This window comes from Scyliorhinus canicula, chromosome 7, assembly GCF_902713615.1.
Source record: "Scyliorhinus canicula chromosome 7, sScyCan1.1, whole genome shotgun sequence".
Taxonomy (NCBI): domain Eukaryota; kingdom Metazoa; phylum Chordata; class Chondrichthyes; order Carcharhiniformes; family Scyliorhinidae; genus Scyliorhinus; species Scyliorhinus canicula.
In genome coordinates this window covers 84,763,917-84,781,942 of record NC_052152.1, presented here as the reverse complement: position 1 = coordinate 84,781,942, position 18,026 = coordinate 84,763,917, and the positions used below count along the sequence as shown (strand labels likewise).

At 46.9% G+C, this 18,026-nt stretch overlaps 1 protein-coding gene across 3 annotated transcripts in view; it reads left to right on the top strand.

Moving 5' to 3' along the window:
- The first annotated feature begins 492 nt into the window (after positions 1 to 492).
- Positions 493 to 18,026, top strand: part of LOC119969096 (superoxide dismutase [Cu-Zn]-like) — a 123,018-nt gene continuing 105,484 nt past the window's right edge. For all 3 annotated transcript variants that reach the window (XM_038802298.1, XM_038802296.1, XM_038802294.1), the window contains exons 1-2: positions 493 to 638; positions 3,989 to 4,082. In XM_038802298.1, the coding sequence (XP_038658226.1) occupies positions 525 to 638; positions 3,989 to 4,082 (208 nt within the window). In that variant the 5' untranslated portion in view covers positions 493 to 524. The remainder of the gene's footprint in view (positions 639 to 3,988; positions 4,083 to 18,026) is intronic.

Sequence of the window (18,026 nt, the reverse complement as noted above, 5' to 3'; positions counted from 1 at the left end):
ACTTCGAGGGCCGAAGGGCCTGTTCTGTGCTGTACTGTTCTATGTTCTATGTTCTATTACGCAAGGTGATACAACACTTTCTATCCTCCGAAAGGTCTACCTCGGTCTACTCCCCTGCCCAATCCCCGTGCATTAATTATGGTCAGAGTGGTCACAGACCATCATGCTGCCCAATTGGGCGTTCCACTTAATTCTAAAAATTAGTTCAATGTAATATAATTTTGTTTCAAAAAAAGACCCAAAATACACCAACAATCCTGAGAAATGGCCTTTGTCAAAGTCAATCATTTTGATTCAAGACTGTGACGGTGTTCTGAAAGAGAAGCAGGCGCTGCCATTCTTGGTAATCATAAAGGTCATTTTGTACAAGCCAGTCCCGCCACGTGAAGGAACATTATGGTTCCCAGGGCTGAGGGCTGCACACAGGAACTTGAGCGCAAGGCTGATTGACATGCGCCGTGGGCCCAAAGGGTGGAAGCGGACTGCGCATGCGCCCCCTATCATTTGAGGAAAAACGCCAATAGATGGAGATAAAAGCCGTTTGCGTCCTGAAGGATCAGCATGATGTGTACCCGTACCCCCATGATCTACCAGACCTCGTCAGCGGTGTCAATGGACTCGTCGTTTTTGAATCACATGTAAATTTATTGTTTTCATGGCAGGGCGGGGCTGCTCCTCCGGCGCAAAATTCCTGTGGGAATTTGCCGCCACTTTAATATTAAAAACAGACGGGAGTGTTTGGGGTCGCTCGGTGTCCGAGTGTTACCGTCACCTCGTTTGGACTGGTGTTGACATTGGCGCCAGGCTTTCGAGTTTCCAGCCCTGGCAGAGGTTATTTGTTCCTGCCGCAAGGATCGTTGAACCACAAAAAAAAAACGCGCGACTTCCCTAATGAAACAACGGTCATACAAAAGGCAAAGTGCCACAAGGACTCTCAAATTAAACTAATGGCGCCTGAATTATCAACACTGGCGCTTGTTCCGGGCAAATCCGAGATAATCTATTGCGGCGAACTTCTGAAATTAGAGCCCTAAGAGACTGGCAGCAAGTGTTCTTATTTTGAAAATGACCATTGTAAAACCAACCTTCACTGGGGATGATGCTCCAGTTCCGCTGCTCTGCCAGCAGGATCTGATTACATTCTGTTTTCTCAATTCATTGACATCCAGGTGTCCTTTTCCCATTGAGGGAGGGATGACTTAACCTTGTGACCTGTTCCATTGGCAGTCTCCAGACGGTGAAGTGACTGCAGTAGGGTTGGTGTGCATATAGGGAACTATTATCTGCTCATTCACCAAGTCAGTACCTGACTGGTTGAGTTCACAGTTCTGTTTGGAGGCATTCCTGAAGGTTAAGCACATGTAATATCAGAACCCATGACTTCGGCAAACCTTATCGGATATGCCTGAAAATCTTAGGCAAAGCTGAAAATCTTTATTTGTGGGTTTTGTGCCGATGGCTGGTGTACAACTGGCATAAATCATAGAATTTACAGTGCACAAGGAGGCCATTCGGCATATCAAGTCTGCACTGGCCCTTGGAAAGGGCACGCTACTGGATAGCACAATTGCTTCACAGCTCCAGGGTCCAAGGTTCGATTCCAGCTTGGGTCACTGTGCGGAGTCTGCACATCCTCCCCGTGTGTGCGTGGGTTTCTTCCGGGTGCTCCGGTTTCCTCCCACAGTCCAAAGATGTGCAGGTTAGGTAGATTGGCCATGATAAATTGCCCTTAGTGTCCAAAAATTGCCCTTAGTGTTGGGTGGGGTTACTGGGTTATGGGGATAGGGTGGAGGTGTTGCCCTTGGGTAGGGTGCTCTTTCCAAGAGCCGGTGCAGACTCGATAGGCCGAATGGCCTCCTTCTGAATTGTAAATTCTATGATAAGTCTATACCTCCACCCTATCTCTGTAACCCAGTGACCCCACTGAACCTTTTGGAAACTAAGGGGCAATTTAGCATGGCCAATCCACCTCACCTGCACATCTTTGGACTGGAGGAGGAAACCGGAGCACCTGGAGGAAACCCATTCAGACACAGGGAGAAAGTGCAAACTCTACACAGTCACCTGAGGCCGGAATTGAACCCAGGTCCCTGGAGTGTGAGGCAACAGTGCTAACCATTGTGCCGCCGTGTAAATACAGAATTTATTTTAACAGCGAGAGTATCTGCTCCCAGTCTGCACATGCATTGATTCTGTTACTAAGTTTACGCGGCCTTAATACCTGCCCGGGCATCCTTTTTCAAAATATTCTGGTGATCAATGGGGCAAATGCCAAATCCTCCGAGCTCCAGGTTCTCCAACGACACCCTAGAAATCATGATAGCCCTCCTGCCTGGAACATGCTCCAATCCACTCCTTGGAATCACCTTTGTGTATAAATTAAGTTTTAGGTATGTGGGTTGAAGAATGAGTGTTAGCTAAGACACCAGGAGAACTCTTGAGATCTTTGAACTGTGCCATTGTTAGGATTAGATCTCTTGACAGATGAGCGTTATTCAATTTTGGTGATTGTACCTAATGCAGGTTTTGATAAGTTGCCATGGTTTTAAATGTGAGTAAAAGTGGCAAGGAAGACTGAAGCAAGTGTAAATATTTGGAATGCTTCATAGGTAGCTAGTGTTTCTGCCGAGCTCTGAAATGTTAATTTGTGGGGCACTTCACTGATGTCAAACCACTCTGTTCTTTGGCTTTTACGGTTGGCTTTATAGGTGACAAATATTGGATGGCTGTGTATGTTGCCTTGGAGAAAAGGTCATGGGCGGGATTTTCCACTGGCCGATGTGGAAATTGGGAAATGCGATTGGGTGGAGAATCGCCAATTTTGCGCCAAATCGCAATTCTCCATCATCTCGAAAGCAGCCTCAATGTGTTCTGGAGCACACGTACAGTAAATGTCGTTTGCATATCATTAGGGACCCAACTCAATATTCTCCGGGGCCTCCACGATTCTCCGTCTCCAATGGGTCGAGTTGTTCCCGATAGCACAGTTCACTTGTGCTTTTATAAATCGTGAAACCAGAGTGGTGGCTGCTGAGGGAGAGAGGTGGTAGGACATGGAGACAAGGCAATTGTGGGCTGCTGGGCTGAATACTGGCTGGGGCCACCCACAGGGTGTGCCCATTTACTCTCGCCAACGTCCTCCCATTCCCACACCCCCTCAGCCAGCCCACCCCTCACACCCATCAGAGGACCTAGGCAGGTTGTAACCATGGTAGCAGGTGTTTAATGTGAACAAATATATACAGATTTGTGCCTTGCTCCTATAACTAAATTACCTTGCACCTGTGCCAACTTTAAAAAAAAACTTTAGAGTACCCAGTTAATTTTTTTTCCAATTAAGGGGCAATTTAGCATTGCCAATCCACCTACACCCCACATCTTTTGAGTTGTGGAGGCGAAACCCGCGCAAACACGGGGAGAATGTGCAAACTCCACACGGACAGTGACCTAGGGCCAGGATCAAACCTGGGACCTTGGCGTGGTGAAGCTGCAGTGCTAACCACTGCGCCACTGTGCTGCCCTGCACCTGTGCCAATTTAACTAGTGTCTAACTTCCTGGCCTTACGGGCCATAACGCTACATCTAGATGGATCCCCAGATGGTACAGCAGGAGTGGAGGCGGCCTGCTATGATTCCCGTCCTGTGACCTGGGTCCCCATTGGCGGGCGTCTTCTGGGACGACTGAACCTGGATTGGCCCGGCTGCTGCTCGGATGGCATGGTGCCACCCTGTTCTGCCCACGAGATGCACAAGGGACAGGAGGGGAGGGGCGGGGTGGTCCGAGGTGCTGCGGTGTTACGGCACCTCCCCTGCTGGAGTCACCGGCACTGTCCAATCGCCTCCTCCCCTTGGGTGCCCGATAGGACGGGGCGTGTGAGGTGCCAGTTTTTCTGTCGTGAATGTCCACGAATTCTGCGTTGGCATCAACACTTGAAATGGAGAATCTCGCCCCATATGTAACCATTTTTCTTACTTTCTTACCTTGTAGGCAAATGGACAAGTATTAATAAAAGGAACTTTTACTGGATTGGCTCGTGGGAAACATGGGCTCCATGTGTGTACCTTTGGAAATCTTTTTAATGGTATGGGCAATATACCAAATGTTTTTTATAAATAGTTATATTTTATTAATATCTCTGTCTTACTTGTACAAAGTCGATTAAGTTTTGTTTTCAGAATGTTCATTAGGGATTGGCTCTGCGTCTGCAGCAATAACAGTTTTTAAAAACTCCTTGGGGATAATCTTTGAAACAGGAAAGTTGGATCAAGCGAGAGAATGAAATCCGGAGAGATGTATCAGATGAATCAGATGTATCAGATAGGGGCAGCACGGTAGCATGGTGGTTAGCATAAATGCTTCACAGCTCCAGGGTCCCAGGTTCGATTCCCGGCTGGGTCACTGTCTGTGCGGAGTCTGCACGTCCTCCCCGTGTGTGCGTGGGTTTCCTCCGGGTGCTCCGGTTTCCTCCCACAGTCCAAAGATGTGCGGGTTAGGTGGATTGGCCATGCTAAATTGCCCGTAGTGTCCTAAAAGTAAGGTTAAGGGGGGGGGGGTTTGTTGGGTTACGGGTATAGGGTGGATACGTGGGTTTGAGTAGGGTGATCATGGCTCGGCACAACATCGAGGGCTGAAGGGCCTGTTCTGTGCTGTACTGTCCTATGTTCTATGAAGCTGATCTGATATCACACAAAATCAAAATGCCATTCTTTGTGCCCTCTTATGTATCCTCTCGAGCCTGGCACAATTTGCACATAATGCCACTGTTGACAAATGTCTTGGAAATTCAAGCTTCATTCTTCATTGGTTGAAGAAAGGCTATCATTGAGCGACTAAACATTTTATAATTGCAATTTATGATCATTATTGAAATGGATAATGGACTTAGGGATTATACAGCATGTGGGCCAGTCACCTATCGTGCCTATGCCATTTCTTTGAAAGGGTTGGTCCCACTCTCCTGCTCTTGTAGCCTTACAAGTTTTTATTTTTAAGTATATATCTAATCCCCTTTTAGAAAGTTACTGTTGAATCTGCTTCAACTACCCTTTCAGGCTGTGCATTCCATGACTGTCATTTCTTCTCATTCCCCCAGGTGAGGGGAGTAGCTCTTAGAAGTCCATTCTCAGCACAGTGTCTACAGGCCAAGGTTAATCCTTTTGGATCTGTCTATGGAGCCATACTTTTTAGGACAGTTTATGTTCTGTGTTATGGCTGTGGTAATGATTTATACAGAATAATAATAATAATCGTTATTATCACAAGTAGGTTTACATTAACACTGCAATGAAGTTACTGTGAAAAGCCCCATGTCACCTCATTCCGGCGCCTGTTTGGGTACATAGAGAGTGAATTCAGAATGTCCAAATTACCTAACAACATGTCTTTTGGGACTTGTGGGAGGAGACCGGAGCAACCGCAGGAAACCCACGCAGACAAAGGGAGAATGTGCAGACTCCGGACAGACAGTGATCCAAGCCGGGAATCGAACCTGGGACCCTGGCGCTGTGAACCGACAGTGCTAACCACTGTGCTACCGTGCCGCCCATAAATAGTTTTTTTAATAGTAAAATGATTTATTAACAAACACATGGAAAGATAACTAACAAACTAATGCAGATGATGACTAGTGATTGAATTCAGTGAATTCTCCTGTGCTACTTGTGTGACTGTCCTCTAGTGCGACTTACTACCAACTGCTGGGTGTCTCAAGTCACATGGTAGATCTTATTTCCCACCAGCTGGTTGGAGGACGCATTGCTATATACCTTGATAGACAACTATATACAAAACTGTGCATAGGCATATCACCAAACGCTCTTCCTCTGGAACTATTAATATTTACATACAAATGTAACCGTGTTTTACAAAACATGACCTGCCCAATAATTTTGAAGTGTTCTTTGTGCATAGCTTATTACACATTCAAAACAACATCGTCCTGTTGGTCTTCTGAACGTTGATCGGCTACTCAGTGTCGCTTCGACTTTCGTAAGACCGGTTTTCTGACTGGTGTTTTTTGCATCACCAACTTTTCTAACCTTTTGGCGTAATGCTTCCTGAAGACCAGTTTTCTTGCTGGTCTTTTTTGTGTCATCCATTTTTTTCAACTTTCTGACTCGATGCTTCCTACTCTGTCTCCGTGTGTTTTCTTTCATATTGTATTGCCGATGCTTTCTTCTTCACTGTCATGGGTGCTACCCGGTCGACCAACTGTGTCCTGAACTCTTCTCGCCCCTTCTTATGTGAATGATCCTCTGATGGTGTCTCCTTTTCTTTTAGACTGGATTGGCATCCTTCTTGCTGCTGGACTCTACTATGGGACTAGTTGCTTCTGGTGCTTTTGCCAGAGTAACTGTTTTTGGATCATCTGCTGGGCAAGCTGATGCTGGCTCTTCTGCCACAACAGCTGATTCCGGAGCCTTAGCTGGATCAAGGAATTTTGGTTGATCATGGTGCTTGCGCTCGAACGCTGAACTGCATGCCCATCAACTGATGACGCATCCAGCGTTGGCATACTTTTGGGTGCTTGTGCAGTTGCAGTCAAGCCTGCAATGTCAGGTACAATCTGCAAACCTTTGCATTCATTATCTTAACTGGATCAATGTCCTCAACATTAGGCATTGCTTCTTCACCTTGTGTTTTAGCCTCAATTGGTGGCTCATTCTCATTTGATATGATGATTTGTGTCTTTTGTTGGAGAGAACATTAGTGGCTTATCCTCATCTGATATGGTGATACATGCTTCATCTTTCATTGTAGAACTGCACGCAGATGTATCCTTCGGCTCTTCTTGCACGTCGTCTGGTGGAGTGGCCTTGAGTATTGAGAAGTCCGCTGCAGGAACATTCTGTGAGCATGGGATGATTCATCGTAAGCCTCTGATGCCAGTTTCTCCAAAATGGGATTATTTCTTCAGTTACCAGTCTGGTTGCAGTTTAGTTGCTCTCATCTGATGTATCTGCTGCTGCAATCTAATTTTCAGCCATTGCACACGCCATCTTAGAGCTTTCACACTTATCATTGTCCTGCATAGATTGGGTACTCCTTGCGATTACCTCGTTACTACACCAAACCAACTGAATAGCATTTCATAGTCCTCATCTAGCTCAACATCTGAGTCTCCACTTTCCCCCTCGTAATCATGGCCATCGTAATTACAATCGTTGTAATCATCATCGGAGACATCATTATTTGCAATGGCTTCTCCTGTAAAGTATGACATTGCTTGTGAAATGATGGGTTCACGCAAGAAGTGACCAATTTCAAAGTCAGCAGTGAGTCTTGCTGCAGAACCTTCATCCAATCCTCCATGCTCTGGGACTTCAGGAGGACTGAAGAAATCAGTTTGCGTAACTTTTACCAGTGCCGACCCTTATGCTTCTGCTTTGTCTTAATGGTTTTCAATATGACATTGTTTTCTTCCAGTCGATCTGGCACCCTGTGCATCCTGTGATTTCTGGTTCGTCAAAGAATAAAAAGTCTAACTTGTCAAGCTGCGACTCCACCTGGTACGCTTTTGTGACTAACTCATTTGTGAAATACTCATTTGGCTCAAACATAAACTCCAGAGTGAAGCTCATTGGCAGTTCAGATGCTGAACATTTTACGTTTGCATCTTGTAGATGCTTTAAGATAGGCTGATCATACTCCTGTATCATGTGACTAAGCAAATTCACATTTTTGAAGACTTAACCAGAATTCCGGAATTCCCTTTGGCTCCTCTATCTCTTCATCTGTTTTTTTCTTCCTCCACTTTAACTTTCGCTTGTATCTCATTGGATAACTGCGCCATTATATCTCGTGATCTCTGTCGCAATGCTGTCTGGAATGCATAGCCGCTCAACTAGGTTCAGGGCCTCACACGCGTCCGTTCCTAAGATGGACTTGTGTTCCATTTCCACAATGGAAAATGGTATGATGTGACGTCTGTTGTGTACCCATGCTTCGAGTTCACATGCTCCCAGCATCGCAATTTCATTCCCGTTGTGGTCGTTCAGCAGTCTTGTTTAATTGACAGCTTTCAGTTTAACTCGCAGTCCGTTCAAATCAGACAAACTGAGGAGGTTGGCCCTCGATCCCGTGTCAAGCTTGCATTTGATCAATGCGGCATTCGGTATCACTGGAATTGTCCATCTGTCTTTGCTGGGATCAGTATCACCAGCACAATTGCCACAACTAGCCAGAAAGTCAGTAAGACTTCTTCACTTTTCATATTTGGACTCATCGTGTCCTTGGTGAAATCAGATCAATGAAAAACAGGTCTTCAATGGACATCTCATCAATTCCATTGACTGATCCTGTTTGGTCCACTTTTGGACACAAAAAGCATTGCTTTGCAAAGTGACTTGTACAGCCACACTTGGAACACACCTTCCCAAATGCTGGACATAGCTGTGGCCCATGTCGATTGCCACATTGCTGGCACAAAATTGCAGACCCGGTCAGCCGCTTAAAATGGCCACCTGCACTGAGACCATATTTTTTATTCAACTGCATCACAGTGCTGATGGTGCTGGTGTCTCTTTCCAGATTGGCACCAAAATGTTTCAGGTTGAGCATACTAATCTGCTCTGCAGCTAGTTGACTTGCATGGCAAATCTTGATAGCGTTTTCTAATTTTAGCTCTTGTTCCGTCAATAACCTCTTATGCACCTTATCATTCGATATCCCGCACACTAGCTGATCGTGGATAGTCGATGACTTTAAAGTACTAAAATTGCACGATTGCGCCTTCAACCGCAAGTAGGTTAAAAAACTATCAAAAGATTTACCTGCTTTTTGGGTACGCGTACAAAATATATAAAGTTCAAACATTTCATTTTTCTTCGGAAAGCAATGGAAATCAAAGTACTTAATGAATTCATCGAAGCTCTTGCTCTCCTCTTCGCTGTCGAACATGAAGGTATTGTAAATTTCTATTGCTTGAGGACCTGCTACCATAAACAGCAACGCAGTACGGCTCTCGTCAGGCTGTGCCTGCAGGCCAAGGGCTGCAACATAGAGTCTGAATTGCGGCTTGAAAACATGCCAATTTTCGTCTGCATTACCGAAGACTTGAAGTGGGGTGCCTTCAAACCATCCATCTCTAACTTCACAGTCTTCCTTTGCATTGAGTTCCAGTTGCCTTTTTTTAACCAGGTAGGCGGAAGAATTTTCTTTTTCTTTCTTCAGCCTGTTTTGCCCCGTCTTCTCAGTTGTTATCATTAATTGTTCAATATTCCTGGTACCATGTTATGTTCTGTGTTATGGCCGTGGTAATGATGTACACAGAACATCTAGTTCTTTAACTAGTAAAATGATTTATTAACAAACACGTTGGAGAGATAACTAACAAACTATAATACAGAGGATGACTAGTGGCTGAACTCAGTGAATTTTCCTGGAGCCACTTTTTATGCGACCGTCCTCTAGTATGACTTACTATCAACTGCCGGGTTTCTCAAGTTACATGGTAGGTCTTTATCGGCATCAGCTGGTTGGAGGTTGCATCGTTAACTGTATACCGTGATAGAGAACTATATATCTCTATGTGGGGAGGGGGTGCTGGACAAGGCACGAGAGTTGGAAAGAGCACACGGGTTTCTGAGGTAGAAAACAAGAGCTGTGGAGCCACCAGCTGGCCAGTGATCATAAGACTCCACAAGTTTGTAGAAAAAGAGAAGATCCTGCAGTGGGCCAGGGAAAAGCGGATGGGTGAATGGGAGCTAAACAAGGTCCGAATATATCTGGACATTGGAGCTGAATTGGCAAAACAACGTGCTGGATTCAATAGGGCCGAGGTGGTGCTGTATCAACAGCAGATCAGGTTTGGGGTGCTCTACCCTGCAAAACTATGGGTAACTTATGAAGACTGGGAATATTACTTCGAGACCCCAGAAGTGGCCAATTACTTTATTAAGGAGCACAAATTGGGGGGAAATTGAACTTTATTGAGAGGCAGAGGCACCAGCACATAGGGGTTATGAAATAATGGGGTTGGAGGGTGCGGAGGGAGGGTCTTTTCCTCCCAGGTGGAGGGTTCTTTTATCTTTCTTTTTGGGTCGACAATGTGTAGCAGGGTGAAAGGTTGTCATGGGACAGCCGTTCTCTTTCCCCCCTCCCACGCTGTTTGTGGTGATGTTTTTCTTGTTTGTTGTGGCTTGAGATGTGTCTTTGATTGGGTGGAGGAGGATGAGGGACATAAAGAACAAAGAAAATTACAGCACAGGAATAGGCCCTTCGGCCCTCCCAGCCTGCGCCGATCCAGAATGGGGAACCTTCTACACAGAACAAAGAGGTGAGGGTGGGGAAGGAATGCGGGGGTTAGTAAGAGGAGCCTTTGGGAAATAGTTACCACGCTGGCAGGTTATGCTGGTGAACGGAAGTGAGGTGGGGGAGATGGCTGCAAGGGATGGCCGAGGGGAGGGGCGAGAAGGGCTACGCAGGGAGGGAGGTGCGATGTAGCAGGGTTGGATAAGAAGCATGGTCAGGAGCGGAGAAGGGGATGGGCCTGGTACAGATCGAAATTAGAAGTGGCGGAGCCAGAAGGAGAGGATGACGAATGATAGAGGAAAATGGAGGCGTAAGGCTTATAATATGGAACGTGCGAGGGCTCAATGGACCGGTGAAAAGATCTTGGGTTTTCACATAACTCAGAAGTTTGAAGACAGTGCTGGTCTTTTTGCAAGAGACTTACCTCCACGTGAAAGATCAGTTCAGGTTGAGAAAGCGATGGGTGGGTCAGGTATTTCACTCGGGGTTTGACTTGAAGTCGCAAGGAGTGGCCATCCTGATGAGCATGAAGATGGGGTTTGTAAGTGACCCTGGTGGGAGATATGTGATGGTGAGTGGGTATTGGAGGGGATGCCAGTAATGTTGGTGAATGTATATGCACCGAATTGGGAAGATGTAGGTGTAGCGATCTTTGTATCTGCTGGTATGTAAAGGGTTAACAACTGTACCATAATGCTAGACACCCACTAAATGGTAGCACCAAATCCATGTATATAAACTGAACTCAGATGATATTCCCGCCTCTTCATATCAGGAGTGACTAGATAGCAGAGTGTTAGAGAGATATAGATTAGTTGGCACGTGTAGTTAAACATTATTTATAATTCTTCTTGTTCACTTAATCATCAGTTATAGTTGTAGAAGAGTGAACAAACTCATTGATATTTATATTTTTGATATTGTTTTGCAATAAATGTTATTTGCTTAATTTGAAGACTGATTGTTTCATTGAACCACCAGACCATTCTGGAAGTAAGCAAAAGAGTATGATGTATTACAATCACGTAATATAACAGTAGGTTTTATGCGGGGGATGCTGGCAGCAATACCGGATTTGGCCACGCATCAGTTGACCATGGGAGGAGACTTTAATTGCGTTCGAGAGCTGAGGGTGATGGTCGAGCCCCAGGTCAATGGGAAGGATACGGATGGCAAAGGAGCTAGGAGGGTTCATGGAAAAGATGGGTATGGTGGACTCGTGGCACTTTAAGAAACCAGGGGGAAGGGAGTACTCTTTTTCTCACACATTCTTAGGGTGTACTCCAGAATCAACTTTTTTGTGCTGAGCCGTGAGGTGTTGGTAGGGGTGGAGGGGGCAGAGTACGCGGGGATAGTAATTTTGGACCATGCACCGCATTGACTATAAATTTGGCTTAGATCGGGACGGGAGCAGAGGCCGGGGTGGAGGCTCGATTCGGGGTTGTTGGCAGACAGAGGGCTCTTTGATAAGGTGTGATTGGTGATTAAAGACTATGAAGAATTGAACCAGGACGGGGAGGTGCTGGTGGCCATGTTTTGGGAGGCACTGAAGGCAGTGGTCGGAGGGATGATTACCTCTTTCAAGGCACAGAAGGGTAGGAAGATGAGGGAGGAGTATGGGCGTTTAATGAACAAGATAGTCGAAATAGACGGGGAGTATTCGAGGGTGCCCACCACGGAGGGATTGGCGAGAAATAAAAAGTTGCAGGGGCAATTTGATAGGTTGACAATGGGGAGGGCGGTGGGGCAGTTACGTAGGTCAAGGGATGCAGTATGAGTACGGGGAGAAGACAAGTCGAATGCTGGCACACCAACTATGGAGACATGTTTTTTTAATATAAATTTAGAGTGCCCAATTCATTTTTTCCAATTATGGGGCAATTTAGCGTGGCCAATCCACCGACCGTGCACATCTTTGGGTTGTGGTGGTGAAATCTACGCAAACACGGGGAGAATGTGCAAATTCCTCACGGACAGTGACCCAGAGCTGGGATCAAACCTGGGACCTTGGTGCCGTGAGGCAGCAGTGCTAACCACTGTGCCACTGTGGTGCCCCATGCAGGGAAATGTTGAGGATATGGACAGAGGCAGGGGAGGTGGTGACGAAGCCAGGGAGGATAAATTAGATGTTTAGGGAATATTATAAGGAACGATACAGGGTGGACCCGAGGGATGAAGAAAGGGACAAGGGCGGTTTTTGGATGAGCTGTAGTTTCCGCAGCTGGAGAAGAGAAGAGGCAGGAGTTAGAGGAGCCTTTGGGGCTGAGGGAGGAATTGGACCGTATAAGGGGTATGAAGTCGGGAAAGGCCCTGGTGCCGGATGGCTACCCGGCGGAATTTTATAAGGAGTTTGTGACGGAATTGGCACCGCATCTGTTGGGGGCATTTAGTGAGGCATTGGAGAACGGGGAGCTGCCAGAGACAATGACGCATGCAACAATCACATTGATACCACAGAAGGGGATAGGCCTATTAGAATGGAGGTCGTACAGGTCCATATTGCTGTTAAAAACAGATGTAATAGTGGTGGCGGGCAGGATGGAAGGTTGTGTCCCTGAGGTGGTCATGAAGAGCAGGCAACTCTCCAATAATATAAGGAGGCTGTTAAATATGATTATGACTCCGTCGGGAGGATAGTTACCGGAGGTAGTGGTGTCCATGGATGTGGAGAAGGCATTTGACCGGGTGAAGTGGTGGTACCTATTTGAATCCTGGGAAGGTTTGGGTTTAGGCCAGACTTTGTGGTATGGGTGCGTCTGTTATATGCAGGAACCGGTGGTGAGTGTACGGACCAATAATATGGGCTCACAAAGCTTTGGGTTACACAGGGGAACAAGGCAAGTGTGCCTGCTCTCGCCACTGCTGTTCGCGCTAACTATAGAGCCTCTGGCAATTGCCCTTACGGGGTCGGCAGAGTAGCAAGGGATTACAAGGGTGAGTAGGGAGCATCGGGTGTCGCTATATGCGGACGACCTGTTACTGTACGTGTTAGACCCGCAGGAGAGCAGAGGGAGGATTATGGGCCTATTAGGGAAGATTTGGACGTTCGCAGGATACAAGTTGAACGTCGATAAAAGTGAAGTGTTACCGGTGAACGAGTGGGGTCGGAGAGATACCGGGGATTCAGTCAACGGGAGAGTGGGTGACACTGCCTAAATGGAATTTAACAAAGCTGGTGGAGGAAGTTTGGGAGAATGTGCATCTGACTCTGACAGGCAGAGTCAAAGTGGTGAAGATGAACGTTTTGCCAAGGTTTCTATTCATATTCCAGACGCTTCTGATTTTTGTACTAAAGGTTTTTTTCCGGAAGCTGGATATGATTCTCTCAGAGTTTGTGTGGGCAGCGAAGGTACCAAGGGTAAAGAAGACTCTGTTACAGAGGCAGAAGGGGCAGCACGGTTGCACAGTGGTTATCACAGTTGCTTCACAGCTCTAGGTTCCCAGTTCGATTCCCAGCTTGGGTCACTGTCTGTGCGGAGTCTGCATATTCTCCCCGTGTGTGCGTGGATTTCCTCTGTGTACTCCGGTTTCCTCCCAAAGTCTAAAGATGTGCAGGTTAGGTGCACTGGCCTTGCTAAATTGCCCTTAGTGTCTAAAAATGGCTAAGCTGGGTGACGAGGATATGATGTGAGGCATGGGCTTAAGTAGGGTGCTCTTTCCAAGGGGCGGTGCAAACCCGATGGGCCGAATGGCCTCCTTCTGCACTGTAAATTCTCTGATTCGGCATTACCGAACTTATTATAATATTCAGGCAACTTATTGCCTTAACATTTTATTGGGCAGTGAATGTGGAGAAGGTGAGGCGGTGGTGGGAAGGAGAGAGGGCAGAATGGGTTGAGAAGGAGGAAGAATCCTGGTGGGGGGTCCAGCCTGAGGACGTTGGTGGCGGCGACATTGCCACTGACACCGAGGAAATACACGGAGAGCCACAGTGAAGGTCTGGAACCAAATTCCCCCCAACCATGCTAGACACCACCTTCAGGAAATGGAGATGGGACAGGGGCACATTGACAGTTAGGGACTTCTACGTGGGGCGCAGACTACCAACACTGGACAAACTGACGGAGGAGTGGGAACTGCCGGCAGGACAGGAAATGAAACACCTGCAAATACAAAACGTCCTCTGTAAAGAGACAGTAGGGTACCCCGGGGCCCCGGAAACTACACTATTAGAGGACCAGATAAACACAGACAGTAATGAAGGGGGACTATGTGGGAAAATGTCTGGACAGGTGCAGGACAGAGCCAATCACCAGTGGACAAGACCAGGCAGAAATGGGAGGATGAACTGGGGACAGAAGTGGAGTGGTGACTCTGGAGCGAAGCACTGAGCAGGGCTAACTCCTCCTCCTCCTACACAAGGCTCAGCCTCATGCAGCTCAAAGTGGTGCACAGAGCACACCTGACCAGAACCCAAATGAGCAGGTTCTTCCAGGAGGTGAAGGACAAATATGAACGGTGGCAGAGGGGCTCAGCCAACCACACCCACATTCTCTGGGCTTGTCCCAAGCTTGCTGGGTTCTGGACAGCCTTCTCCGAGGCAATGTTCAAGGTTATGAGGGTGAAGTTTCGGGGTATCGGAGCAGCCAGAGCTACACGTGGGGAAGAAGGCCGATGCCCTAGCTATCATTTTCCTAATCGCACGCCGGAGAATCCTGCTCAGCTGATGATCGGCAGCAGCACCCACAACTGCAGACTGGCTCGCTGACCTTTCTGAATTTCTCCACCTGGAGAAGATTAAATATGCCATCCGAGGGTCGAAGGAAGGTTTCCTAAATGCATGGAGACAGTTTGTCGGCCTGTTCCAAAACTTGTTCAAGGCCAGCAACAAGTAAGATGGGGAAATGGGAAAGATAGAAAGAAAAGGGAAAGGATAAGGGAAAATAAAGACGGGGGGGGGGGGGGGGGGGGGGGGCAGGGAATTATAGGAACGCGCAACCCGAGGGGAGGGAGGGGATGGACGAGGAGAAAAGGCTGGAAAGACACAAAAGGGAACAACGTGGGAGGGTGGGGCAAACCCCCCCATCACAGGGGACACACGGCTGAAGTCGACGGGGGAAGAAAAGAAAGGGGAAGGAGGAGTAAGGGGAGAGAACGGGGGGGGGGGGGGGGGGGTTAAACAGGAGGGGCTGGCTGAGGGAGAGGGGAGGGGAGGGCTGGTGGGGCTGCAGGAGGGACCACAAGCCGAGCCAGAGGTCGACAGAATGTAAATAGGGTAAATTAAAGGAAGGACAAGACAAACCTTTATGTATAAAACTGTAAATAAACGTGGCTAACAATGTATATTACTGTTTATAAATTTTGAACATACCAATAAAAAGACTTAAAAGAAAAAGAAGTGGGGCTGGTTTTGGTGAGGAATTTGTACCTGCAAGTGAGATTTGCCAATGTAGAGGAACTGAAGGGGAGGGTCGAGCTCCCAAAAGGAAGTGAGGTTAGATACTTGCAGGTAAGGGACTTTGCGCGGAAGGTTTGGAAAGAGTTCCTCAAGCTACCAAAGTATGCCCTGCTGGAACAAATCCTGCTTCTGGACATGGAAGGAGAGGGCAAGATCGGAGACATATATGGGTGACTGGGCATGCAGGGAGGCGAGCAGGTGGTAAAGATTAAGGAGAAGTGGAACTGCGAGATAAACGGGAGAGTGTGGAATGAGGCACTACGCAGGGTAAACACGACTGCCTCATGCACAAGGATGAGCCTGATACAATTCAAGGTGGTGCATATGATTGGGGTAAGAATGAGTGGGTTCTTCCAGGGAGTGGCAGAAGAGTGTGAAAAGTGCGGGCAGGGACCAGCAAACCACACACAAAAACTTTGGGGCTGCAAGAAGCTAGGGAGATACTGGGTGGGAGTGTTCGCGGCACTCAAGTGGATCGTGGGGGAGGATGTTGGGCCGGACCCTTTGGTGGCGATATTCGGGATATCGAGAAGCCGGAGCTGAAGGAGGGGGGAATGCCGATGTCATGGCCTTCGCCTCTTATTGGAAGATAAGTATCTTATTGGAATGGCGGTTGGCAACGCTGCCGGCGTTGACGGCCTGGCTGGGAGTCGTATACGGCTTTCTCCATCTGGAAAAGATTCAATCCGAATTGAGGGGCTCAGCGGAGGATTTTGAGGCAAAGTGGGAGATGTTCTTGGCCATGTTTGAAGAGTTGTTCGTCGTGGGGTTGTAGTGATCTGTACATCTGTACACACATCTGCACATACACCAGGGACTGCAGCACAGATGTAACAGTCACAGCACCACTAGAGGGCAGCATCAGAGAGGGGTATAAAGGGTCAAGCCCAAGGTAGGGTCTGCCTCTTTGAGAAGTACAGAGCTAGGGAGCAGCAGCACACAGAGACAGCTCAGCATAGGCAGTTACCTTAGTTTCCACTGGTCATACCTCTTGACTGTTTTACATCTAGTTGAGCTCTGGAAGCAGAACGAACCCTTTGAATAAAGTGTTTGTGTTAACTGTAAGTCTACAGTCTTCATTCAGACTTAGAGAATAAATGGGGGGGGGGTTGAAAATTAGGAAAAATTTGTACAAACAGTACACCTGTGTGTTGAGTATTTTCCCCACACTGTTTATGGTTTGTAAGCGTTTGTATAAGCTTGGAATAAAATATATATATTTTTTAAAATTACATCTGATGTGCTGGGGCTGTTATCTTGTTCTCTCTCGGACCTCAGGATGTCCTAATCCGAGAGTGTGGGGAGGGGCTGGGTTTTGTTTCCTTGTTTTTCTGGTGCACAGGGGCTGGGGGATGGGTCGAGTTCTGTGCCTTGGTGGATATCCTGTAGTTGTCCCTGGAGAGGTGGATTTCCCTTTTGTTGTTTGGCCTGTACTCGACCCTGGTGAGTGCTGTCCTCTAGTGGGATAGCCCAGGTAGGTCTGTTTTTTTCTTGCTCTTCCCTTTTTGGGAAGCCCTGTGGGCCTGACCATAGTCTGAACATAGCCGGTCCTCTCTTGCCCTCCTTTCATTATCGTTTTTCTGCTGCCTTGGGCCTCGGTTTGGGTTTTGTTGTATTATGTAGTTTGTTTATAACTCATGCATTTTGTTTTTTTTTTGCAACGGTGGGTTTGATGAATCCGTTCCTTGCCCCTAACAGGTGTAGGTGGTTTGGAATCAGAAAGAGAAGGCTGTGTACTGTCATTGATGCCGTTGGCACTGCTGGAGTTGAGGGAAATGTATGTTAGTGCGCACCCAGTCATGGTATGAGGGATTTACCCTGATCTTCCGTGATGGTTGTGGGGCTGTGTGACATGAGGGATTGTGCGTCATTTTGTTATGCTGTCATGTTCTCTCTGATCTTCTCCTGTTTCTCCCTCAATCTCTGGTGGGGCAATGTGGGTATTTGTTGTGTTTAATAATGGTATCAAGCCAATTGTAATGCCATTCTCATGTTCCATACTGTGCTCATGTGGGTTAAGCCATCACTGTTTTCTCCCCCTTGCTTTGAATGCTGTCTTATTTTGTAACTTTGTTGCGTTATTTTGTTATAAAATGTAAAATATCAATAAACATGCTTATCAAAAAATTCTGAATATAAATATAATTGAATTGTCAAAACAAGAGTTGTGCTTTGCGAGTTCAAGGGTGACACGTGGAACCTTATATTAATACTATCAGCAGTTTGTTTGCATTAAATGGGTGCCATTTGTTTTTCTTTTATCTTTTCCCAACTACATTTGTATTAGTCATCTACCTATGCTGAGTGGAATATGCCTTTACTTAAAAAATAACTCTCCCCTTTGTTGTAATTTTAACATTTTAAATATATACTTTA